General features: G+C 36.4%; 1 protein-coding gene and 1 pseudogene across 1 annotated transcript; both read right to left on the bottom strand.

Annotated features, from left to right (window-relative positions):
* Positions 1 to 450: 450 nt before the first annotated feature.
* Positions 451 to 23,397, bottom strand: LOC120215700 (probable transcription factor KAN2). The gene is made up of 8 exons (XM_039213303.1): positions 23,394 to 23,397; positions 12,839 to 12,858; positions 3,678 to 4,347; positions 3,516 to 3,592; positions 2,830 to 2,875; positions 2,251 to 2,422; positions 1,338 to 1,395; positions 451 to 899 (listed from the first exon to the last, which is right to left on the bottom strand). Exons 3-8 carry the CDS (start codon positions 4,324 to 4,326, stop codon positions 777 to 779), a joined length of 1,125 nt encoding a protein of 374 aa, XP_039069234.1. The 5' UTR covers positions 4,327 to 4,347; positions 12,839 to 12,858; positions 23,394 to 23,397; the 3' UTR covers positions 451 to 776.
* Positions 22,277 to 27,686, bottom strand: part of LOC120215710 — a 31,843-nt pseudogene continuing 26,433 nt past the window's right edge.

Below are 27,686 nucleotides of genomic sequence, written 5' to 3'. Positions count from 1 at the left end.
TTTTCTGATGTTTCGAATTTTGGGTCCTTGATCCACGACTGTGACCATAGAACAAATGTTCGGACCCATTCATCTGCTACCTTTGTAATCATAACTTGATAAAGCTAGCAAACATCAGAAACATGAGCCATGCAAAGTGAAAATTACACAAGCCTCCTAGCTAATAATATATATATATATATGTGTGTGTGTGTGTGTGCAAGCCAAAGGCATGAAATTTTGTGCTTATGGAAGGAAACATCTGACTAGAAAACAAATGATTTTGGTAGGAATCGTTCTATACATAAAGACTTACATATTGTTGTAATAATTATACCTTTATGTAGATAAAAAATTTCATAGCTTATGTATTCTTCAAAGCTGCTTTTCCTTTTAACCCCCAAAGTGTACAGCACTTGACGATGCCTAGGAATTATAGAGTGATAAATAGACTAATATATATATATATATTTATAGAATGTAAAGTGGTCCATTACAATTACCAAGGGATCACTTCATACTTCAAAAGATAGTTAAAATGGTCACTATTTCTCTGTCTCAAACTGCAAAATCAATTAGATTGATTGATCATATTTACTTACTAACATAATCTGTTGATTTGAATCTCTCAGACTCAGAGGCTTTCTTTCTTTTAGGGTTCTTCTTTTGCTGCTGACTTCACCTCCCTCTTCAGAGATTTATAATCATTTCAAAATGAGTAGCAGTGTACACACACATAGATGTAAAAAACAATTTCTTTTTATACATAAATCCATTTTCCTGCAACTTTTTTTATATCAGTGTGGCAGTACCCCCAAGGTGAACTCCAAATTAGGCCTCTTAGGGCTTGTCCCTGATAGGCTTGATGAGCTTACATCTGATAGTCTATCATGGCTTAAGCACTTTGGATCTATATCCTTCTGCAACATTAAAGCAAAGCGATAAATATGAGAAAAAGGAGCCTTTAGAGCGGAATATGCTCCCAAAATTTTAAAAGTTCGTCAATTTTTAACATAAAATCCTGTGTAAGTCGCTATGAATGCTTCATTATGAAAGATGATAGGTAAGGGGTTTGTTTTGTTTTGAGATATAATACAAGTGCAGTGAGATTGATGATGCATGAAGGATTCTTTAAAGTGCTTTTTAGAATCATTAAAGCATCTTTTTGCCCACTTTTTCTTTTCTGCAAAAATGACTGAATACCCCACGTACTTGAGTTTGAAAATCATCAATAATGGAGTTTGAAAACTCTATAACCCATTGAAATTGCGCATGGCTCAATCAAGAAAGGTTGAGCAAAAAAAGGTTATCTGGTTCGTTGCTATATATATAATAAAAGAAGGGGTTTGAAGTAGTACCTGGAGAGAGGGTACGTTCCCAGCAGAACCCTTGGGTTTCCCATTCAGCCAAGCTTCCCTGTAGAGAAAACAAAAAAGAGAAATTTTAACACCAAATGCACAGTGAGAAAATATTGCCTACGAGTAAAATGCAGAAAACTGAGAAAAGAAAGCTATCTTTTATGTTAATAGTAGAAGCATACTTTTTACGTTGTATTTTTATGGTGATTGAAAGTAAAAGTGAAAAGTGAAAACCCATCACCCCCATGTGATTGCCCATTACCCTTAACAAAGAAGGTTCAAAGGTCATATTTTATATAACACATAGATCTAATACCAACAAGATTTCCTCTAATGGGGCCATTTGAGAGTTTAGCTTTGACACTAAGTTTTCCATTTGTAGGACCCCTATGAGCCCACAAAATCCAAAGGAAAGAGATATCTATATTGTTTTTTTAGATGGATTTGTCTTTCAAGGATTCTCATTTCTTGGAAATATATATATATATATATTAGGGAGTGGGTGTTCTTCCTTTTTACCTCACCCACCCATCACCACATTTTGTAGTGGTAGTAGTTGCACTCAAATGATATTTTATACTAATATATATATATATATATATATCAATGGGTTCTTTTTCTTGATTTCTTGCATGCATTGTAGCTATGTTTTGTATTTGCATGCATGAGATGGTGGAGGGGGAGAGAGAGAGACTATTAATAGGTTCTTTTAGTTTTGATTAGTATTCATGAGCTAGAAACAAAGGGTTCAAGGGTCTGTTCTTGTCAAACAAGAAGATAAAAGTAAAACTAAACTCGAATTACATTTAAGTTTATCAAGTTGTTGCGTGTTCCTCGTATGCCATTTTACTTTTATTTTCATGGAAACAAAAAAGAGAAAATTTTCTGACTACCCAAACAGTGGAATACTAACCTTGATGAGTTGCTCCACAGACCATGGTATTCCTTGTCTTGATGAGCATTTGATGATGACGATGATCTACCTTGCTGAACTGATATCTCCGATCTCTTTGGGTTTTGAATGTCGATCATCAAATCTTCTGAAGTATCCCCAGACGATCCGTTCTCAAATGCATCTGATTGTCCTATTTAAATGAAAAAAATTACTTTATTTTAAACCCACCATGTTTAAGTTTAATGAAAATCGAGAAGAGAGAAGTTTCAGCACTATTCTCGAGACCAGTGGGAACAATAGACTCCAAAAGGCTGCTGGCTATTTAGAACAGCTTTGGAAGTGTGTCAGGAAATGAAAAGCCAAAGTGTCAATGGTTTTGATCACTGAATCAGACCAAAAAAAACTACAATCAGCTGGTCTGGTCTCTACAATGGAATCTGTTTGTTTCTCAAAATTGGCAAAGTGCAATTACAAAAATGTATTTCGAGAAGAAATTTGTAGAAAAGGGGGTAATTAGTTGTTTTCAGAGTAGATAATGTTTTATTGGTTATGAAAAAAAAGAAATTCCAACAAGATGAAGAAACATTGCAATCTTACCAGAAGTTGCAGCTGATCTGTCTGTTGTCTTTACAGTTCGATACATCTGCAAGAATAAAAGATGATTAATAACTTGTTGAGGAGTAAACAAGTTAATGCATTAGAGTCGCTGAACGTAATTAAATTAGCATTATTTTTATCCCTTTTTTGTAGCTTATAATCTTATATATAAAAAGGTTAAATAAAGTAAAAAACCAGAAAGTAGACCAATAATAAACTGTTTCTCTGTGTGTAACACAGTGCATGCAAGTACTAATTGTTAAAAAGAAAAGGATATATACATATATAGTTTCCCCCAAAGGCTTAAATTTCTTTTTTATAAAATTTATATAAAAGTACATTTTAGTTCTGGCTTCAAATTGAAAATCTTGATTCTGTGCAGCTTCTTTGAAGACGAGAAATGTCGAAAGGAGGGTTTAACTTTGCTTAAGAAGGAATTTATTCGAGGAAGATATCATTGTGAAATGATTGTGCTGTTGTACTTGAATTTGTTTATAATTCCTTTTCTCTCTCCCTCTCGGTGTGTAGAGAAAGCATGTATATTTTAAATAAATAATGGAACTTGGCTTGAAGAAATTAAGAAAAAAAAAAAAGGAGAAACCCAAAGTTGCAGATAACTTAAAAACAAACATTTGAAGATGATAATCAGATGAAAGCCTGCAAGTAGCAGAGCTGAGATTTTTTACCTGTAGATGGGATTTAACATGCGCTAAGGTAAGATCTTTGACATCCATTAGCTCAAGAACTGATTTGGGTGTAGCTCCTAAAGCCCCCCAACAAGAATCACAGAATAAATGGAAGAAACAGTAGAGGAAGAAAAGAAGAAGAAGATAAATGGAAGAACATACTTTCGTGACCACCCAATAACTCGACAGCATGAACAAAGCGAACATGGAGTGTAGTAGTCCACCTCATCCTCGGAGCTCTTATGCTTCGTTTGGCCGGAAAACTCGACATGAACCTCGATCTCATCAACCCTTGAGACTGAAAGGGGCTCAAGCTCGTTCTGCTGGTGTTCATGCTATTACTAGCCAAAGAAGAAGAAGATGAATCCAAAGGCTGTTGAGCAAATGGAAGAGGAGGAGGAGGAGGGTTTTGGTAGACGGGAATTCCCCTTATGGTTATGGGTCTCAAGAAACCAAGCTCTAGTCCCAGCCCTTGCTGCTGCTGATACAGTACCGGATGTTGCACATGCTTGCGATGATGGTAAGGGAACTGGTTTTGATGATAACCATGAAAAAAACTACCATTACAATTGGTGCTCCCAATTTGAAGAAGCTGAAGATGGTTGGAGTTTGAATCTGAAATCCTCGGATTAGACAAAGATAGGTCGAAAAAGTTATCAGGTTTCTCCATTGAAGACATAGAGTTCCTTGAGTCAAGAGATCTCTTCCAGAAACCCAAATACATATCTTCCTCCGTTGTCGTCCTACATGTAGATGTAGGTTTGCTGTTGGGTGGGCTGATTTGCAAGGATAAATCTGGGAAAAGCTCCATATTTACTCCCCTTTCTTCTTCCTCCTCCAACCCTTGACGGTGTTGGTGATTCCAACTTTAAACCTGAACAGAAACTATATATAGCCAGGAAAGGATCAGGTTTTATGTTGATGAAGAAGAAGAGATGTGGAAAATTGCTGGGTTTTCCTCAGATTTGGTCATTGATCAAAGAGTTTTGAGGGAGAGATGGAAGAAATGACAAGGTATGAAGTAGTATGAAGTGAAGGGTTTGAAAATGACACTTGATGGGGTGGTGGAGGATACTATACATACATTACAGAATAATTAATAATAATTAAAAAAAAGAACACTAAGCAAAACAGCCCTACTCCCTAGTAGTAGTATTTCTCTCATATTTCTTTGCTTTGGTGGATGTAATGTTAAAAGGTTAAGAGAAAATCGCCTCAGTAACCAAAAATGCCTTATAATATACGATTTTAACCAACTTTTTTTGGATTTGCCAAAATGACCAACAAAATCGCAACGCGAAATAAAAATCGCAACGCGATCCCCAGAATCGCAAATCAGTTTCCAAAATCGCAACGCGATTCTTGAAAAATCGCAATGCGATAGTACAAATTCGCATTGCGATTTTACAGAATCGCAACGCGAATATGAAAATCGCAACGCGAACACATAAATCGCAACGCGTATCCGTAAATCGCAACGTGTATCCGTAAATCGCAACGCGTATCCGTAAATCGCAATGCGTATCCGTATATCGCAACGCGTATCCGTAAATCGCAACGACAATACGTAAAATCGCAACGCGTATCCGTAAATCGCAACGCGATTTTTAAAGCGCCATTATAATCGCTACGCGTATTTTATTTTCAAATTACAAAAACGAATATTAAGACAAAATCCCGTAATCGCAACTCATAACCTAAAACCTAAAATCACAACTCAGTCCCATCTCCATCTCTCACTCTCTACGGCGAAATCCGTCCCCATCTCCTAAGATTTCCGTCCCCATCTCCAGCGAAATCCCTCACAACCATTCACGGTCAGAAATCCCTCACAATATTCAGAAATGGAAAATCAACCTCCGAGGGTTAGTTTTTTTAATTATTTTTATTTTGAAATTTTTGCATTATTGTAGGTTTTTCATATTGAAACTGATGATAAGTTTACTGGTCATTTCAATAATAGATTAACCATTTCACTTAGATTTCATTTCGCGTTACGATTCTCTTGTTGCGATTTTCATTTCGCGTTGCTATTCTCTCGTTGCGATTTTCAAGTTAGTATTTGTCTTTGTCTTTGTTCTGTCTTTTGGTTGAAGTAATGCAATCCATTCAAGTTTCAATTTGCAGAAGAGTCGCAACGAGATAAATGAAAATCGCAACGTGAAAATGACTATCTGCAACGAGAAAAATGAAAATCGCAACGAGAGAATCGCAACGCGAAATGAAAATCGCAACGAGAGAATCGCAACGCGAAACCAAAATCGCATTGCGATTTTCATTTCGCGTTGCGATTTTCATTTCGCGTTGCGATTCTCTCGTTGCGATTTTCATTTCTCTCGTTGCGACAGTCATTCTCTCGTTGCGATTTTCATTTCAACCAAAAGACAAAACAGTGTTGCAAATTTTAGTTTCAAGAATAAACTACTACTTTTTATGTTTATTGTTTTGGTATATCTTCACAGTGTAGTTTTTGGTATATCTAACTTGGTATGTTTATTGTTTTTGTAGAAATTTTTTTCGGCTTCATTGACATTAAGGAATAAAGTTAGCCTAGCCACTACAATTGCTTCGAAGCTTTCACCTGCACAAAGACAATTGTTTGAGGAAACCTGCTTCGGGCCATGGCTGAGAGTACAGCATCCGGGTGGAGATGCTAATTTGACCCATTTGTGGCTTCAGACCATGACATCAAATCTACCCGACAGTATACAACGTGGTGAGGAAGAGATATGGTTTCATTTTCCACCAGCGTATACTTGTTTTGGGCGGAAGGAGTTCTGCTTAATCACTGGTCTACGATTCGGACACGATGATGTAGGCCGGTACACTCGTCATATCGCCCGCCCATCATGGTTATCCCGGGTTTTTCCGGATGAGTCAATGGAGAAGCCGAACCTACACGTCGACGACCTGAAGAAATTGTTTAATAAGAAAGCTGGTTTCACTCGGATGGATGACGTCGATGTTGTCCGAGTATGCCTTCTACTACTTGTGTATGCCGGCTTTTTAGGCAGAGAGGCCAGACAACCTATTCCTCGGGAGCTAATAATATGGTAGAGGACCTGAATGCATGAAATCTGTTTCCGTGGGGTTCGTATATATGGAAAGCTACCTGGACTAAGTTGTCTACTGCCTTTGATGACCGCAAAAGTTTGCGTGGCGATGGGTCGAAATACACTTTGTCAGGCTTTGTTTGGGCCTTTAAGGTAAGAATTTCTATATAATGTTTCTAAAATTATAATTAATTATTTAACAATTACTAATTTTGTTATTATATTGTTTGTAGATTTGGATATTCGAGGCTTTCCCCAGCATGCGTACATATGCAATAAAAACGTCAAATGATATTCCCAGGGCTATTTCCTGGAAGAGGAAAACTCTGTTGGATTGGGAAGACTTAATACCATATGCGACAATAAATAATGTAAGTTAACACAAATACTTTCATATAATATATAAACAAGTTATTAATAGTAGACGTTTAACTTTGTTTGAGTTTTTATATTGTTAGGAGGCCAACATTCCATTACAAAGACTGACACCCACGGAGGAAGAGCTTGCCACTGATTGGTGGCAAGCTAGTCAGAGTTTTTTTGATGGCACGGATGATGAGCAGCATTCACTTCCTCCAATTCGAGAGCCATCACCTCACCCAGAGCCATCACCCGATCGACCCGACTATACACCTCTAGAACGAGAGCCATCACCTATCCCGTCACATCATCGAGCCTCTTCTCCACTATCACCTCATGATAGGCGACCGGTAAAGAGGCCACGACATTTATCTCCTTGTTCTCCACCTCCACGGGATGAGTTACGTGATGAGGTCAATGCCTTGCGTGAGGAGATCGGTACTCTACGCGATAACGATGGTGCATGGCGTGTGGAGGTGTCAACTTTACGTGGTGAGGTTGCCGCTCTACGTGAGATGATAATATCGTTGCAGAATGAGGTTCATACTCTACGCAACGAGGTAAGTTTAAGATTTTCCATATTTAACTTAATGATAAATTTACTCGTAATTTCACTTAGATTAGCCATTTCACTTAGATTGCTTAGTAAATTTATTCGGTTGCTGCCAATTCTGCTAAACTGTGTATTCTTTAACACTGTGAAATAGTATTTGTCTTTGTTTTGTCTTTTGGTTGAAAGTAAATTTGTTCGGTTGCTGCCAATTCTGCTAAACTGTGTATTCTTTAACACTGTGAAATAGTATTTGTCTTTGTTTTGTCTTTTGGTTGAAAGTAAATTTGTTCGGTTGCTGCCAATTCTGCTAAACTGTGTATTCTTTAACACTGTGAAATAGTATTTGTCTTTGTTTTGTCTTTTGGTTGAAGTAATGCAATCCATTCAAGTTTCAATTTGCAGAAGAAGAAATAGTTTACTTTCGCAACACGAAACTTAAAATCGCAACGAGAGAATCGCAACGCGAAATGAAAATCGCAACAAAAGAATCGCAACGCGAAACCAAAATCGCAACGACAAATCGCAACGCGAAACCAAAATCGCATTGCGATTTTCATTTTGCGTTGCGATTCTCTCGTTGCGATTTTCATTTCGCATTGCGATTCTGTCGTTGCGATTTTCATTTCGCGTTGCGATTTTGGTTTCGCGTTGCGATTTTGGTTTCTCGTTGCGATTCTCATTTCGCGTTGCGATTTTAAGTTTCGTGTTGCGAAAGTAAACTATTTCTTCTTCTGCAAATTGAAACTTGAATGGATTGCATTACTTCAACCAATAGACAAAACAAAGACAAATACTAACTTCAGGTATTAGTTTGAAACATATTTTTCTTTGTTATCTGATGCATTTTGTGAACTATGATAGAATAATGACTTGGGTGAATACAATGCAAGTTTGAAACATATTTGTCTTTGTTTTCACTGTTTAAATATCATGTCTGTTTATTTACTGATTTTTGTATTTAATTATTTAGCGGCCTGATAGAGTGGATGCTTTACGTCGGGTTATGCTTGCACGATGGAGTTCACGCATCAGACAGCGTGCACGTGCTATTAAGTCTCCGTACACCCCAATAGTGCGAAGACACCGCAAGAAGAAGCCCGACTCGCCTGTCATCCCTCAAGAGTCCACTCCTATCGTTGAAGAGGCCCCCCCTATCATTCCTCGAGAGTCCCCTCCCACCGTTCAAGAGGCCACTGTCATCATTGAAGAGGTCCCTCCCACCATTCAAGAGCCCGATTCACATGGCGTCATATGTAGGCTTCTTGAGAAACCCTCTGACGTGCCGGACATGATGGATTCAAGTTGGCTCTCGTATGAGTTACCGGCCAGTACCATACCGGTATCTGAAGAGGAGAGGGAACAACTACCGGACATAATTCTGGATAACACCCTTTAGGCTAAGACCGCAGTTGATTTTTATCTACATGAGCGGAGCCAGGGGTGTTTCACTGACATATGCAAGCTCACCGATGATATCTATTTGTTGCTTGATCGGTCTTGGTGGGGCGTATATTAGGGGTCGAAGACAATGGCTATTTCGATGGGGGGTAAGTCTATATTTTTCTTATATTTCAATTTGATTAATTTTTTTTTTAAATTTATGTAAGTCACTAATATATGTCTTTTTTTGTAAAACAGCATATCGATGCGTGGGTGACACGTCTTCTAATAATAAGAAAACTTAAGAAAAATAAAAATATACGATATACAATTATGCCGACGTCTTTTAACGCCGTTCACTTGAAGAATGCACGAGATGAATCATTTGATTTGGGCAATGGACAAGCTAAACTTTATCCTGCATGGTGGGAGGTCGATAAGGTTAGTATTTATTTTAGATTGAGTTTAAAGGTTTTATGAAATAAGTGCGCAAATGAATGAATTATTACTTATGATTGCAGGTGTTTATCCCTGTTTTGGAACGTAAACATTGGATTCTCGTCGAGCTTCAGCTCCCATCCCTTAAGACAATAGTGTATGACAGCATGATAAATTACATATCATTGGCTGATTTAAGAGATGTTATTAAGGGATGGAGCTCTCATTTGGTTAAATTCTTGGATGCGATCAATTATTGGACTCGTTCTGGAAACAAGAAGCCAAAGAAGCTCAATATTACAGTTATTAGAGACGAGACCGCGCCACAACAAACGAGCGGAGCCAGAGGAGATTGTGGTCCTCTCGTATGCTTGGCGTTGGAGTGTTTGACGACGGGAAGCACCAAGTATCTACCTCCCACCGATAGAGATAGAGCTGCAGTAGGCTTGTGGTTTCGGCATTATATGGCTAAATCGATATATACGAGACGCTGCCTACCTGCATCCGCGTTATAAAAATGTCCATAAACAATTGGTAAGTTTATAGACTTTTGGTTTGAAAATGTTTGGTTAAGTACCTAGAATTCAATAATTTGTTGTTTGTAGGTTTTAGATGTGTAGAAAGTGTTGTTTGAGCAAATGTTTGGTTTCTGCAGGTTAATCTCAGAAGTGAACTGCGTGAAATGATGTATGGCTGCAAAAGTTGATTCAATAGTTTAATTGATTGTTTTTGATTGTTTAATTGATTTGTAAAAGTTGATTCAATAGTAGATGATCGGAAATAAGAATTATTGCTTATTTTTTGATTGTTTAATTGATTTGTAAAAGATGATTTGTAAAAGTTGATTTGTGTAATTGATGCGAACATAATTCTTATTTGTGCTTGTTTAATTGATTGAAATGTAATGGTTTATTTTGTTGATTTCAATCTGCATTATGTTGAAGGCAAAAATGACTATCGCAATGCGAAATGAAAATCGCAACGAGAGAATCGCAATGCGAAATGAAAATCGCAATGCGGAAATGAAAATCGCAACGAGAGAATCGCAATGCGATTTTAATTTCGCATTGCGATTCTCTCGTTGCGATTTTCATTTCGCATTGCGATTCTCTCGTTGCGATTTTCATTTCGCATTGCAATTTTCATTTCCGCATTGCGATTCTCTCGTTGCGATTTTCATTTCACATTGCGATTTTCATTTCCGCATTGCGATTTTCATGTTGGGATTTTCATTTCGCATTGCGATTCTCTCGTTGCGATTGTAATTTCCGTGTTGCGATAGTCAAATGCATGCCTAATAAGTGATAACAACTGAATAACAAGAGTTGGTTAAGTCAAAATGGTTGGCCTGAGTCATTAATTCAACTGAAAATGTTAAAAGTTCACACATAAAATCCACATAATACAACGTTTGCATTTAAAAATCACCTAAGTTAACAGTCCCAAAAGGTGAAGCCAATTGTGATTGGGATTTTAAAGATGATTGCCTTTTGCTTGACACCATATGAGCTTTGGATTTTGATGAGGATCCATATTTTGGTAGAGGAAAAGATGATTTTGATGGCACTGGTGATCCACATGTCAACCTTGTATGACCACTTTCCTTGCACCGACTACATGTCGATCTCTTCTTCTCTTCACCCTTAGACGGTATACGATCGTGACTTTTTGGTCGGCCAGGTAGCCTTCTGTCCATGGCTGGTGGCAAAACTGTTTGTAAGTCATCTGGTATGTCCCACTCAGAAGGATGTGGAATAGGGTAGACAATCTCGGCATAAGTCTGTCGATAAACTTCTGTAGTGTAGCAATCCATAGCGTATGCGCTTGAATCATCTTGGTTTAAATGAAGAGCAACTTTTATAACATGGCCACACGGATAACCAGATGTTTGCCATTTCATACAACTACACGTCTTTGCATTTAGATCGACTAGCCCATTTAAGTTATTATCCAGTACTTGAAACAAAGTGTTTGAACATGGTTCAACTCTCCATGACGTTGACTTCACAACACGTTTCGTTATCTTTTTTTCAGTCCATGGTGTAACACGATGTTCCAATGTTCCTGTAAATTTAAATAAACAATACTTAGTAAAATATATAAATATGATAAGTTACGAATTCAAAGAAATAATACCTGCATGGTTTCTTTTCTTGTAGTACCACTGTTGAATAGAGGCTCGAAAAAACTCCATTAACATAGTAATGGGTAATTTCCGGGAATGACGACTTAGAGCGTTGATTGATTCTGCACTATTAGACGTCATGAAACCATATCTTGCTCCAAGTTGATGTACTCTTGATCATCTTTCAAACCCGACATCTTCTAGTGTTTGAGCACTGAGGCAAAACACGTCTTAAACATTTATATGCTTATTGAAATCCACTTCCCGATAAGCTTTTACAGCCTTCCAGTATGTCCATTTGTGCTTTTTATACCAGCAGACCTTGATTTTAGATTTCTATACAAATGAACACCACAAAGTCCATGAAAAGCATCTGGGAAACACCTTCTAACAGCGTTGTCAATTGAGTTTGCCCTATCGGATATGATTGTCAGATTGCTAATAGGACCTATGCAATCCCTAAGATGCCCCATAAACCATGTCCATGAATCAGAGGTTTCAGATTTGCCAACCCCGTAAGCTATTGGCAATATCCCATTGTTAGCATCCATGGCTACTGCTAATAAGTTTACTCCAAGGTATCGACCTTTCAAATGTGCTCCGTCAACTATAAACTGGGCGCATGCAAGTAATAAACGAACGAATCTACAAAATAATATACACAAGAAATATAATCATTTAAATGTGAAATGCATGTAACTAACAAAAATGAGTCAACAAAATTATATTGATTTACTAACCGTAGCACCAATGGCGATAAACAGCAACTCAAAGCGTCCATCTCTATCTGTTTTGATATGAGTTACCGACCCAGGATTTTTCAGCTTTAAATTGTGACAATAAGCCGGCAGTTGGGCAAACGATGCTTCTGGCGACCCCCTCAACAATTCCAAGGCATAACATTTGGCTCTCCAAGCTTGAGAATATGATATACTAATCTTGAACCGAGCATTCATGTCAGTCATAATTTCATGTCCCCGATATACCCTGCCATTCAAAAACATTAACTCAGCCAGAAAACCACCCAACACCTTTTTGTTTGCCTGTCTATGGTGAGGAAAAACTTGGGTTCTTGAACATGTATGTTTATCAATAAAAGTCCTAACTTGAAACATTTCGCAATCTTTTATTCTCTTTGCAATCATACGCCACGTACAGTTTTTGTCAATCATACACCTTGTTTCGAAACGATCTTTGCTTGATTTGTTAACTTTTAGTTGATAGCCATCTTCCACACATTTCGTATACAAAGCTATCTTCAAGTCTTCCTTTGTATCAAAACAATCATCTTTCTTGATACGAATAACTTTGTGTAACAATCAACTGCTTTCTTTACCAACTCTTCTTCCGGTATCTGAAGTAATTCTGGCATATTCCAATTATACGCCCGTGGCATTTTCTTTTCTTCGGGGACTTTTTCTTCTTCTTTTTCTTCTTCAGGATTATATGAATTACAGAATGGATGTTCAATATGTTTATTCACAGTCGTAACTTCCTCCTCATTATCATCAACAATACATTCTTCGGCAACGGCTGTTTCATCATCAAAATTCGGGTATTGACCAATATCAAAATCATTACACGCAGGGTCTGTTTCTTCTTCTGAAACATCATCAAAATCCGTGTATTGACCAATATCAAAGTCCGGATATTGACCAAGACCAAATTTCGAATACTGACTAGTACTCACAATTTTTTCTGTTGGCTCATCATCGTCTAATTGGTCAATACGAAAACCGGAATTTGGTGCTGAAAGTTGATTGGGATTTGGATTAGAGAAAGGTTGTGGGTTTTGAGAAAAACTTAGTTGATTACTACCCGCTACTGACCCAACAATACTACTTCTAGGTTCAACAACATACAATGTAACATCATCTTGTGAAACACTAATGTAAGCAATGAATCGTTCAACATCTTCATTGTCGGTTAACAAATAAACTTTACCATTTCTCTGATAAGATAGCCTAAATCCACTTAGGGGCTCTAAATTCAATTTATTTGAAACACGTAGCATTAGAGTTTCATAAGTTAACTTTTGTAAAGACAATTTTAGTTGAAGATTCATGGGTAAAGGCATATATTGTAAAACACCATGAACATTATCCCATGACCCTCCAAAACACAAATCTATCCAAACATGATCAACATTAGATGATTTCATGGTTGTAAATTAATTTACTAAACAGACGAGCTGCGAAACTAAAACCTGTTGCCGGATTGGGAAGGATGTCGTTGGATATAGGAACGGATGTCGCCGGAGAGAGTGATAGATGGAGATGGAATGAGTTGCGATTTAGGGATTTAGTTTATGATTTGCTGCTGTTGCGTAGTTATATACCCAAAATTTCAGTGTTGTGATTTACAGATTCTCGTTGCGATTTACGGATTATCGTTGCGATTTACAGATTCTCGTTGCGATTTACGGATTATCGTTGCGATTTACGGATACGCGTTGCGATATACGGATACGCATTACGATTTACGGATACGCGTTGCGATTTACGGATACACGTTGCGATTTACGGATACGCGTTGCGATTTATGTGTTCGCGTTGCGATTTTCATATTCTCGTTGCGATTCTGTAAAATCGCAATGCGAATTTGTACTATCGCATTGCGATTTTCAAGAATCGCGTTGCGATTTTGGAAACTGATTTGCGATTCTGGGGATCGCGTTGCGATTTTTATTTCGCGTTGCGATTTTGTTGGTCATTTTGGCAAATCCAAAAAAAGTTGGTTAAAATCGTATATTATAAGGCATTTTTGGTCACTGAGGCGATTTTCTCAAAGGTTAATTAGGCTGAGAAAAAGGAAGAAAAAAAAAACAACTTTGATTGATTCCTTTTTAGTGCTACTCTTTTCCTTCTTTATTTTCTTTCTTTTTTTCCATCTTTTCCTTGTATGTCAAGTGTTGTGGAATTCGGGTTAATTTCCATCAATAATAACAAATTCATCTTGAAAATTATTATCTAGGTGACTAGTATGAAAACAATTGTACTAAAAATCACCCCCAAGATAGATTCATAGGAAAGAGGAGGGGTCACAATGGTCCCTCTTAAAACTTACTTTCCTTAGACTTAACTACCAAGACAAATAATTTTAATAGGATAATAATTAACAACAACTATACCCGATAATAACTATTAAATAAACATAAAATAGAACACCAAAATTTAACAAGGTTCGGCCAAATTTATGCTTATGTCCTCGAACACTACTAAAATAATATTTCACTAATAGAGGAAATATTACAAAGAGAGAGAGTACAAATAGTCTTTAATAGTGAAGAAAGCTTATATTTGTGGGATGCTTAACTAAGGAGGAGGAATGCTCTATTTATAACAAAAGAATTTCCCCTCGTCCTTATACACAACCAATGTGGGATTTTGCCAAAAAACCAACAAATCTCCACCTTGGCAAATTCCACACACATCTCTCAAAAATCCAATCTTCAGTAGTGTCTGCAAATTCATCTTTCAATTTGTAACAATATTGACCAAGTCTAAACAATGTTTAAACTTGACCGCAGTTACTACTTTTGTCAACATATCAACAGGATTCTTAGTGGTTTGAATCTTCTGGATTACGACTCCACCTTCTTCTAGAATCTCTCGTACAAAGTGATATCGAACATCGATGTGCTTCGTCCTTGCATGGTAAACCTGGTTCTTTGCTAAATGAATAGCACTCTGACTGTCACAATGTACTTTTATGTGCTTCTGTTCCATTCCCAATTCACCAAATAACCCTTGAAGCCAAATTGCCTCCTTCACAGCCTCTGTAACTGCCATATACTATGCCTCTGTAGTAGACAAAGCCACTGTTGACTGTAAGGTGGACTTCCAACTGACTGGTGCCTTTGCAAATGTAAACACATAACCAGTAGTTGATCGACGCTTGTCCAAATCACCTGCGTAGTCTGAATCACAATACCCAACTACACACTGACCATCTTGTTTGTCATACTGAAAGACCAAACCAACATCTACGGTGTTCAGAATATACCGCAGAATCCATTTTACAGCTTGTCAATGCTCCTTTCCAGGATCATGCATATACCTGCTCACAACCCCAACTGCCTATGAAATATCAGGTCTCGTACACACCATTGCATACATAAGCTACCAACATCACTTGCATACAGAACCTTTGACATGTATTCCCGTTCTGCATCATCCTTAGGTGACATGGATGCACCGAGCTTGAAATGAGGAGCAAGATGTGTACTAACTGGTTTTGATTTCTCATTCATGCCAAAACGTTTTAGTACCTTCCTCAGATATTCTTTCTGAGACAAACAAAGCCTCCCAATTTCTTATCCCTTGATATCTCTATGCCTAGAATCTTCTTCGCTTCACCAAGATCCTTCATCTCAAACTCCCTGTTCAATTGAGTCTTTAGTTTCGCAATTTCTGTCTGACTCCTGGAAGCTATCAGCATATTATCAACATAAAGAAGAAGATATATATAGGATATGTCTTATAGCTTGCATAAATACACACAATGATCATATTTTCTTCTTGTGTACTTCTGCCCTATCATAAACTTGTCAAATCGCTTGTACCACTGCCTTGGAGATTGCTTCAATACGTACAACGATTTTTCTAATTTGCACACCATCTTTTCTTTTTCAGCAACTTTGAATCCATCTGGCTGAGTCATGTAGATTTCCTCATCCAAGTCTCCATGTAAAAATGCAGTTTTTACATCCATCTGAACTAGTTCCAAATTCAACTGCGCTACCAAAGCCAACAAAATTCTAATGGAGGAATGTTTTACAACTGGAGAAAATACTTCATTATAATCAACTCCCTCCGTTTGAGCGTTGCCTTTAGCCACCAATCTTGCTTCGTAGAGGATGTTATTATTGTTAGGAAATCCATCTTTCTTTGCATATACCCACTTGCACCCAATTTTCTTCTTTCCCTTCGGAAGACTAGCTAGTTTCCACGTCTGATTCTTTTGAAGGGATTACATTTCTTCATTAATGGCGATCCTCCATTTTTTATGTTCTGAACTTTGGACTGATTCATTAAAAGTGGAAGGAACGTCATCAATTGCAATTAGTGATGCAAAAGAGACCATATCAGCATAACGAGCAGGTTGTCTAATGGTCCTCTTTCCCTTTCTGAGTGCAATTAATTCATGTTGTTGTGGAGGTTCTTGGGTCTGAACCTCTTCTTCACCTGTCTCTTCTTCTACCGTAGGAGAGTCAACATCAGTTTCTTTACTGGCTGGGACAATTTTGCTTTCTTCAAACTCCACCTATTTGGGAGTTCCATTTGTCTGCTCCAATTTTTCTGAAGTCACATTTCTCAACATGGTAGATTCATCAAAGGTAACATCCCTGCTGAAGATTATTTTCTTTGTTTCTGGACACCAAAGACGATAATCTTTCATACCAGAGGTGATCCCTATAAAGATCACCTTCTTTGCTCTTGGATCCAACTTTGACTCCTTAACATGGTAGTATGAAGATGAACCAAACACATGTAATGAATCATAATCTGTAGTAGGTTCTCCAAACCATTTCTCTAATGGTGTTTTACCATCAATAGCAGTCGATGGTAAGCGGTTGACAATGTGACAAGCATAAACCAAAGCCTCAGCCCAAAATTCTTTGCCTAACCCAGTATTAGACAACATACATAAAACCTTCTCCACTAATGTCCGGTTCATATGCTCTGCCACCTCATTCTGTTGTGGTGTAGATCTGACAGTGAAATTCTTGACAATACCTTCTTCTTCATAGAATTTTAGAAATATATCATTTTTGTACTCTCCACCATTGTCTGTACGGAGACGTTTGATTTTTCTGTCTGCTTGAGTCTCCACCATAAGGAAAAATCCTAGCACCTCATCCTTTGTCTTCATTGTATATACCCAAACTCTCCGGGAAAAATCATCAACAAAGGTGACATAATAGTGCATTCCTCCCAATGAAGTTTTCTTGGAAGACCCCCCATACATCTGAATGAACATAATCCAAAATACCTTTAGTATCATGGATTATTGTTCTAAATTTCACCCTCATCTTCTTCCCTTTGATGGAATGCTCACAAAAAGCTAATTTGCAAGCCCGAGCACTCTTCAATAATCCTTGATCTATCAGCAATTTCAAGGATTTTTCACCAACATGCCCCAAGCGCATATGCCATAACCTGGTTGCTTCTAACTTATGTTCACCAGTAGAAGCTGCCACTGCTGCTGTCCCAACAATTGTACTATCCAGAAAGTAATACACATTGTTTTTTTTCGGATTCCCTTCATTATCACCAGTGCACCAGAGATAATCCTCATAATCCCATCTTTTACCCTCACTTCTAAACCTTTTGACTTTAAGGTTCTCACAGAGATGAGATTTCTCATTAAATCTGGTACATAATGGACACCTGTTAAGGTTCTGATTGATCCATCCTGATTCCTCAAGCGAATTGAACCAATCCCAAGTGTGTAAAGAGGGGAATTATTTGTTGTGTAGACAATTCCACCTTTTAGTTCTTTAAAATCAAAGAATCATTCTCTATTGGGGGTCATATGGTGGCTACAAGCTGAATCTAACAGCCATGAACTGGAATAGTTGGTTGATGGTGTAGCAGCGAATGCAAAATCTGAATCTGCATCATCATACTCGACCACATTTGATTCTGAGACAGCTTTTCCCCTTTCAGGTTTGCCTTTATTCTTTAGCTCGGGACATTCTTTCTTCCAGTGCCCTTTTTCTCGACAAAAGGCACATTCATCTTTGCTCAATCTAGACTTTGACTTCGATCTCCTTCTTCTTCTTTTATTCTGACTCTTCGAACGACCTCTAACAACAAGAGCTTCTGCTTCAACGCTTGTGTTTTCTTGTTTTTTTTTCTTTCTCAATTCATAACTATACAAGGCAACAGTTACTTCACTGAGAGACACATCAACCCTCCCATGAAGTAGAGTAGTTTCAAGATACTCAAACTCATCAGGAAGTGATCCCATCAACATCAGAGCCATATCTTCGTCTTCAAAAGTCACGTCCATATTCATCAGATCAGTCACCAGCTGATTAAAGTTGGTAATGTGATCATTCATAGTGGTACCTGGTACATAGTTGAAGCGGAACAATCTCTTTTTCATGTAGAGCTTGTTCTGACCGATTTTCTTCAAAAATTTCTCCTCCAGTGCCTTCTACAATTTACTTGCAGAAGTTTCCTTAGAAAATGCATACTTCTGCTCTCTAGAAAGACACGATCGAATAGTACCACATGTCAATCTATTGATCCTCTTCTATTCTTTCTCCTCAACATCATTTGATTTCTCTCATTCAATAACAATGTCTAGACCTTGTTGAAATAGATCATCTAGAACCTCACTTTGCCACATGCCGAAATGACCGGTGCCATAAAAAATCTCCACTGTAAATCTAACATTTGTCACAGCATTTCTTGCGGATGTTTTTGTGTCGTCTGCCATTTCTGCTATAAACTCTATTTAATAGTTGTCAATGCAGAATGTCAATTATCCCAAGAAAATTTTTTCTGATGTGGAAGATCAGCCTAAGCCGCAACCACAGAGCATACTAAAATAAACCAAGAACTCTGATATCAATTGTTGTGGAATTCGGGTTAATTTCCACCAATAATAACAAATTCACCTTGAAAACTATTATCTAGGTGACTAGCGTGAAAACAATTGTACTAAAAATCACCCCAAGGTAGATTCCCAGGAAAGAGGAGGGGTCACAGTGGTCCCTCTTAAAACCCACTTTCCTTAGACAGAACTACCAAGACAAGTAATTTTAATAGTACAATAATTAACAACAACTATACCCGACAATAGCTATTAAATAGACATAAAAGATAACACCAAAATTTAACAAGGTTCCGCCAAAATTATGCCTATGTCCTCGAACACTACTAAAATAATATTTCACTAATAGAGGAAATATTACAAAGAGAGAAATAATACAAATAGCCTTTAATAGTGGAGAAGACTTATATTTGTGGGATGCTTAACTAAGGAGGAGGAGGACTCTATTTATAACAAAAGAATTTCCCCTCCTCCTTATACACAACCAATGTGAGATTTTTCCAAAAAACTAACATCAAGTACGATAACCTTAATATACGATTAGAGAAAGACGTTACAAAAAATATTATTATTTTTAACATTTTTGGTAAAATTCTACTTGAAATATTATTTTTTCTACCGAAAATGTTAATTTTGGATTCTACTTAAAATGTTTAACATTTCCGGCAAAACGCTATCTAAAACATTATTTTCTACTAGAAATGTTAATATTGGGTTCTATAGGAAAATTAGTTAGCGAAATTAATATTTCCGGTTAAAAAAATAATATGTTTTTAACATTTCTAGTAAAATATTTTCTTAGCCGTATATTAATACTGCCGTATAGAATAACAACCCTCTTTTCCTGCTTATTTTTATACTATAATACTTTAAGTTAACCATTTTTTTGCAATTGTGAGATTACTTAGAAAGTGCGGTAAAAATGGTGTTGCTATTGGAATGTTCATCTTGAAATTCGGGAAAATGTTAGATCGCTTCTTCTATTTTGGAACAATCAAAAGATTGCGAGATCGTCCAAGTCGGTTTGGAAAATGGGCTTTTTCGGAATTTTATGGTCTATTTGGTTATGCAGGGATAACGTCGTATTTAACGGGATAGTGGCAGTGTGGATCGCTTATTTGATTATGTTGTTTTGAGGACTGATTTGTAGCTGAAGTGCAAATGGCCCCAAATCGACTTGTCTATTTCTGATTTATGTCGTCTTCCTACCGCCTCTTTCTTTGTTCCTGGGTCATCAATGTGATGCTTGGAAATTCCATCAGTACATTAAAGTTGGCGGCAGTGTTTTAAATAGCGAAGCGCAAACGTGATAGTAACCGTTATTTTACGATAGTGCCATCTTCCGATACCGCTATTATCCAAATTAACGGTATGAAGCGAAATCACACCGATAACAGTTGATTATGGTCGTAACTTAACGGGTAATGGCCAATCACGGTGATAACGGACCGCTATTCCTGTTATTTTCCGTTACACCAAATCAACTACTGAAACTCACACAGATTTTCTGGGTTTTCAGAGGGAAGAGTAAAAACTTGAAAGAAAGAAAAAAGAAGGAAAATGACCAGACCCATACCCTTGTTTTGGACAATAAAGAGAGGAAAACATGGGAACCCGATGTTGCGATTGATGATTTTCAACAAAGAAAGAGCAGAGGAATCTATACCTGATTTTCAATTGATGATAGCAGCGATCCATCAACACCCAAACACCCGATGTTCCAATTGATATTTTCAACAAAGAAATAGCAGGGGAACCCATACCTGATTTTGTTGTGCATCTCTGCCTCCCTTCTCTCACGAGATAGAAGAAGTAGAGGCTAGATAGAAGAAAAAGAAGAGGCTTGGGGATTTAAATTTTTTTATTTTATTTATGCTCTAGATTTTAAATATTTTTTAGTTTTAATATTTTGGGTTTGGACCAAAAGAAATCCCAATAAATTAATAAAGTTTGGGTTACTATGTTATGGGTTTTTTTGTTGGGTTTATTTTAGTTTTGTGGGTTTTAAATTTTAATATGTTGTTTTTTGGTAAGTGAATAATAATAGATAATTTTATGAGTTGATATTTTTAAATGATTATTTTATTTTAAGAGATTAAATGTTGAATTTAAATTTTATATACTTAAATTATTTTTATTATTTATTAATTTATGCAATAAACTTACTTTCTTCCGTGTTAGTAAATTTTGTATTATATTATTGATAATAGAAGTAATGGATTGTTTTATATTTATAATTTATAATTTATAATTTTATGTTTCTTGTATAATATTTTTAAGAAATTTATAAATAAATATAAGAATAATTAATGATGGTAAAAATTATGCTCATGTATTAATAAAAGTTTTTAGAAGTTCATGAGTGTTAGAAAACACTCTAAATATCATTAAAATTGATTTTTTTTATAATGATAATGATAATTTATTATATTTTGTAATAAGTTGTGCAAATTAAAAAAAATTCACGTCTGCGATACCCGCAGTGACCGCGATAGCATCCGTTACGTCCGCGACAGTGATAAACGCAACAAGGCCGACCGCGACCGTGATTTGAATCCCTAGTTGGAGGCATCGGGTCAGTCTAATTGTCGTAATTTTTAGCACCGATTCTCACCCATCAAAAGTAAAAACCACCCAAATGGATAAGGGGACCTCCATTGCCACCAACATGGGTTGCTTGCAAATCCGTCTCCATTGCATCATTCCTTGAAGTGAGGTGCTTGACCAGTCTTGTGTGTTTTGGGTTCAGTCTCTTCTGCTGGGTTCTTTGGTTACGCCTTTTTCTACAGTTTGAAGAATTGGTTGTCGTTCCTATTGTGTGCGAAGTTTGATCCAATCAATCTCCGTAAGATTCAGCTTGGTCGTTGGCTGTGGGATGTTTTTATTTGTTCTATGTTTGTAGCTTTGCTGGAGTTTCGTTGCTACTTTTTCAGTCCAGGTTGATAGCATGATTTTCTCATAAGAGGGTGCTTGGTTTTTCAAGAGTTAGTGTTGTTATCGATGGCAAGTAGTTGGTTTCTGTTTTGTTGGGGTTGTATATGAATTGTGTGCGCGGGATAAGGGAACTTGCAACATGTTTTGTATTTTTCCTCTTCTGACTTTGGTCGGTGCACTCTTTTTCCTCCGCTTAAGATTAGAGAGGTTTTTTAGCAAGGTCCGATCATTATTTTTTATTTGTTCTCCAGTTCCAATGCTTCATTCTGACTACGTTGGACTGACTTAAGTTGCATATATGATTTTGGTGGGTGAATCTCTCAATGGAGATTTTCTGAATACACAAGGAATCGAACTTGAAATCTTACTCAAATGATATCAAGTTGTTTATCACTTGAATCAACCTCATTGCTCATATTCATTTTATTGTTAGATGTTTATGATTCATGAATGTCCTTCATAATAATATCATTTTCAAAATTTAAACTTATATCATATATTTTCAGTGTGTAATATATTTTAACAAACATATGACATGCATTAATAAACATACTAAATTGACTAAATTCGATGAGAATACCATAATTGGAATAAAATCTTAAATGAATATTATAACATATTAATTTTTTAATATAATTTTATGGCATTTCAAAATATAGACTCAAATTAAATGATTTTATTAGTTAGGGATGGATCGAGGGGTGTAACCGCCTTAAAAATTTTAAATTACCTCACATTTTTTTTATCGATTATCTAAATTCACATCCTCTTAATGGCAGAAAGGGGCTATATTCCCTTATAGTTCAGAATGAAGGCTGCGTGTGCTGTTTTGTTGCGCGAACTTTTGCGGAATTGTATTTTCACATAGCTATGAACACTCTTTTCTTCCAATTAAGATTTGAAAGATTTTTAACGAAGCTTCTAATTTAGGTTTAATTCAATAATTCTTAATTGCCGATAAAAAAAATTCACATCCTCTAAAAGTTTATATTTTTGTATTCCTAAATTTTTATTATAATTTCTCAAGTTTACGTCATTTGACATAGATTATTAAGTTCCTATCTAATATTAATAATTTGTCTTAAAATTCATATGAATATATTGTACCTAGTTTTATAATTTTGTGAATATATATATATATATCATTTATGTAAACATAAACACGATCTTATACATTATTGTCCAAATCTAACAACCCGTATTCCAACCACTCATCTGGGCATAATGAACCCTAATTCCCACATTTTTGCTTTTTCTACTATGTATCTAATTTCTCTTATCTCGTGAGATTTCAATGACTTGGGTGGCTAAACTAAATTTTTTCCAATCTTTAAATGACTAAAGGTAAATTAATGATTTTATCTTTAGTTTCTTTATTTTCTTTATTCGGGTGAGAGGGAGAGATTGTCTGAGATTAAACCTATGATCAAATATCAATCAACGATATTTAGTTTCAGTACACTATAAACCACAGTTTTTACCTCATAATATCAAACGAAATGTTAGACGACATGAAAGAAATCATCGAGTGCTTAATGCCCTATAAATAAATTTCTTCTACTCTATTTGTGGATTTTAATTCGTATAAAAGTTTTTATATAAAAGTCACAGCGCACGTTGATTTATTTATTTTTCATTATCTCACCACATGGAATAAATAAAATACGGCCCTAAATACTAACGAAGTTAATTTCCCAACCTTTTGCATGGGTTTAGAAGATGGGATCATAATGGTGATTTGATTCATGCATGTGCATGATTTCTATATGTCAGCTTTGACGTGCTTTGAAATTTGAATGTATGATGCCCCAAATGCCATGTGATTATTTAATGAAAAATGCACACGATGCAACACTCAAAAGCACAGCTACCCAATACTTCGAGTTTATATATATGTGTGTGTGTGTGTTTTAGGACCAACATTAACCATATAACATAATTCAATTAGTATAACTTATTATAATTTTTTTGGTCCATTTACATATTTCAACTATACCTAATTATTGATATATGCTTATTGAGAGGTATACCCTATTTTTTATCCTATAGGAGAAACTAATTAATGCTAAAAGTACTGTAATACCCTAATTTTGTTCGGGCCATTTAAATTCACTTGAAGATGATCAGAAATTAATTTGGAGATGTTGGTGCTCAATGAGGAATTAATTCAAATGATAAATCATGGAAGTTTGTGTTTGAAAGCTTGAGGTGCTTAATTAGACTAAAACCGTAATGTTCATTTGGAAATCGAGACACAAATTGAAATTCAATCTCAAATACAAATTTAAGTGTCTAAAGTCCATTACATCTTTGAAGCCCAATTACAAACCAAATTAATTGCAAGCTCAAGATTCAGACCCGACAAATGAAGCCCAACAAAAATCCAACAACCCAAAATAATTATAAGTAACTTGGTTTAAGCCCAGAAGTTGTCCCCATCTGCATGAATAAGATGCCGCCAATCATGCCACCATTGAAGTTGCACAAATCATCCAGCAAAGTCAAAAACAGATTCTACATGATTTCACCTGCTCCAATCAAAATCTCACCAAAGAGAAAGAAATTGGCATGTAACGACCAAGGTGATTCGTGAGGAAGAAGAAATAAATCAGGGAGGGAAAACACGAAGAAAAGGGGGTCATGGAGAACAGAAAGGAAAAGTAACAACGGTGAGATCGACCATTATCAAGAAAGAACGGGAACCAGAGGGAGAACCACCAGCGGTTATCAGAAAAAACAAAGAAAAAAAACAGTAACAAAGAAAAAAACAATATCAAAGAGGGAGCCATCAAGAACAGAACAAAATTCACAACAGGAAGGGGGGGTTTTTTCAACAGAACAGGGGGATAGCCATCAACCATTAGCAGGAAATTCACAGAAGAGGAAGGAAGATAAGACGGTTGCATGCTGAACAGAAGAGAGCAGAGATCGAAAAGGGAAAATGGAGAGGACATCAATAGCTGCTGCTGCATCATAAGTTCAGATTCAGACTGTATGCTACTAGGTTTCAGAAAACCAATTTGGCTTTATGCCAGGCAGGTCTACCACGAGGCGATTCATCTACTTCGACGACTTATGGAGAAATATAGGGAAAAGTCTAGAGATCTTCACATGGCGTTCAGTGACCTTGAGAAGGCTTATGATAGCGTTCCCCGCGATACGATCTGGAAGACTTTGGAAACGAGACGGATCCCAACTGCTTATATCTGGGCGATTCGTGATATGTATTGTAGATCTACTACATACGTCAGGACTACAGTTGGCGACACCGAGGCATTCCCGATGGAATCGGACTCCACCAGGGGTCGGCTCTTAGCCCTTACATCTTCGCCTTGATTATGGACGACATCTATTGTGAGACACCAGACGGTGTACCATGGTGTATGCTTTTTGTTGACGACATTGTCCTAGTTGCTGAAACAAAATCTGAGTTGAATAGTAGACTGGCTACATGGAAGACTGCTTTGGAAGAAAAAGGTCTAAGGATCAATATTGAAAAGACAGAGTATTTATGTTCAAACTTCAGTGGGGACCAAAACGATGAAGATGTAGAAGTATGCATAGATGGACACGTTCTTCCCTCAAAGGATTGTTTCAAGTACCTAGGGTCTATGATACATAAAGATGGGGTGTAGATGCTGACGTTACACACCGTATAAATGCGGGATGGCTAAAGTGGAGGGCCGCTACTGGAGTTTTGTGTGACAAGAATGTGCCACTAAACTTAAGGGAAAATTTTATAGAATAGCAATAAGACCAGCGTTGTTGTATAGATCAGAATGTAGGCAACCAAGAAGGATCATGTAAGGAGGATAGAGCCGCAGAAATGAGAATGCTTCGATGGACATGCGGTAGGACTCTGTGGGATATGACAACAAACTATGCTATTAGGTTGTCCTTGGGGGTGGTGCCTGTTTCTAAAAATTGAGGGAGGGAAGACTACGGTGGTTTGGGCATGTCCTTAGGCGACTACCGTCGGATGCGGTCAGGAGGGTAGAGTCAATTACAGTCGACGGTACCAGAAGGAGAGGACGACCAAGGCGGAAGTGGAAAGACTGCTTGAGATCTAATTTGATGGATTTAGCCTTTACCGAGAACATGACCTCTGATAGGAAAGTATGAAGACTTAAGACTAGGGTAGTCGAGTAGTGTGAGTCACATCTAGGGTGTATCATCTGTATCATCTCTGTCTTCTTTTAATGCCTTTGTAGTAATTTCTATGACTTCTACTTTTTATACGTTTATGTTATTGGTATTTATGAAGGCTTAGAACTGGGCTTGCTATCGTTGACTGTGTATCATTCTCTTTCACTTTTAAGTTTAGTCGGGTCTTACGTTTCTGTCTATATGCAGAGATTTTTTCGCAGAGATTTATTTGCAGGGATTATTGCCCATTACAGACGCATATGATATTAATGATATTAATGACTGCATATGAATATTGTTCAACTATGTATTTATGTATTATTATACATGCATTGCATTTTATTTATATTTTTAATTTTCTGACTGCCGGAGGTCTTCCACGGAAGCTACTCTCAACCTGGCGTTGGGGACAGTCTACTACCCTACATCCCCTTTACCCCATTGCATATGGGAATTGGGTTTTGTTCTTGTTGTTATGAAAACCAATGTTGTCTGTATATTCAAAGCATTCATCGGTCTATGTGCTCCTCAAAAAAGTGGTTTTTGAGGTTCGAGCATGGGTACAGTTGTCGATTGTAAGCAAAACAAGAGATTAGTGAGCTCTTATTAAATTATCATTGAAAATTTAAAAACGATAGGCACCTTTTATTTAATTGGTTGAAGCAAATAATTGTTTTTTTTTCCTATCCATATTTTCCGTGAATCATGGTGTTCTGTGGGTGCACATGTATGTTAATATGTTGGTAGTATTGTGCCTGTAATCATTATAATTTTGAATGAAACTCTCTTTGGCTCCTTATTTTGATTAATTTCGTTTCTGTCCCTATTGAATGCTTTTGTAAAAAATGATGTTTATGCTTGGGGTTTTAATTCTTGCTTTTGCTTATGTTGGTCATTAGTTTCTAGTTTTCTATTTAGATCACTGTACATATGTCGTTGATTTACATTTTGATTTACATTTAGTCATTAAATCGAAATTTCCAAGTTTTAATTTGATCTTCATATTGTAAGTGTTTATTTTTTAGGTCATCAGTTTATGTTATTTTTCTTTTTTTGTTTGTTTCCGCATTTAGCATGTAATTTTGGTTAATTGGCGTTTTAGTCTTTAAATCTAATCTGTTGTGTTTTAATTTGATCTTTGTATTTCATGCTTATTTAATTTTAGTCATAAATGTTTGTTGTTTTGTTTTTGTCATTTAGACATTAGACCTTTAAATTTTTACATGTTGCTTTTTGGTTGTGGGTATGTTCGGGTTTATTATATTTTTAGTCCATTATATTAATCATAGTTTCATTTCGGTTTCATTATGTAATATTTTAGTCATATTTATGTATGATTTTTTTATATACACTTATATAGAGTTTATTAATTTTAGTTAAAATATATTTATTTATTTCTTTTTATTTGTAAATATTACTTTATTTTTTAATATTGATTAATATGTAAATGTTTACTTTTTAATTAAGTTTTGCATGATAGTCGCATGTGCTTCACCGGACCTAGTTACATAATTTGATTAAGGGTAATACCCTTTTAATTTAAAATTGTCGGAATGGTTTTTCTTAACTCACTAGAAAGCTATTTTCGTTGATTTTAAATTACGATTGTATCCCAT

Source organism: Hibiscus syriacus, unplaced genomic scaffold, assembly GCF_006381635.1.
Source record: "Hibiscus syriacus cultivar Baekdansim isolate YM2019G1 unplaced genomic scaffold, ASM638163v2 tig00110154_pilon, whole genome shotgun sequence".
Lineage (NCBI taxonomy): Eukaryota > Viridiplantae > Streptophyta > Magnoliopsida > Malvales > Malvaceae > Hibiscus > Hibiscus syriacus.
Note: the sequence above shows the minus strand (reverse complement) of the source record. Positions and strands in the feature narration are given on the sequence as shown.

Bases quoted from the DNA above. Each gene is read 5' to 3' on its own strand.
- LOC120215700 (XM_039213303.1), bottom strand. From the start codon at position 4,326: ATGGAGCTTTTCCCAGATTTATCCTTGCAAATCAGCCCACCCAACAGC. The intron at 2,876-3,515 runs GTAAAAAATCTC...TTATTCTTGCAG, and splicing joins ATGTTAAATCCCATCTACAG to ATGTATCGAACTGTAAAGAC. The intron at 2,423-2,829 runs GTAAGATTGCAA...TCATTTAAATAG, and splicing joins CAGATCAGCTGCAACTTCTG to GACAATCAGATGCATTTGAG.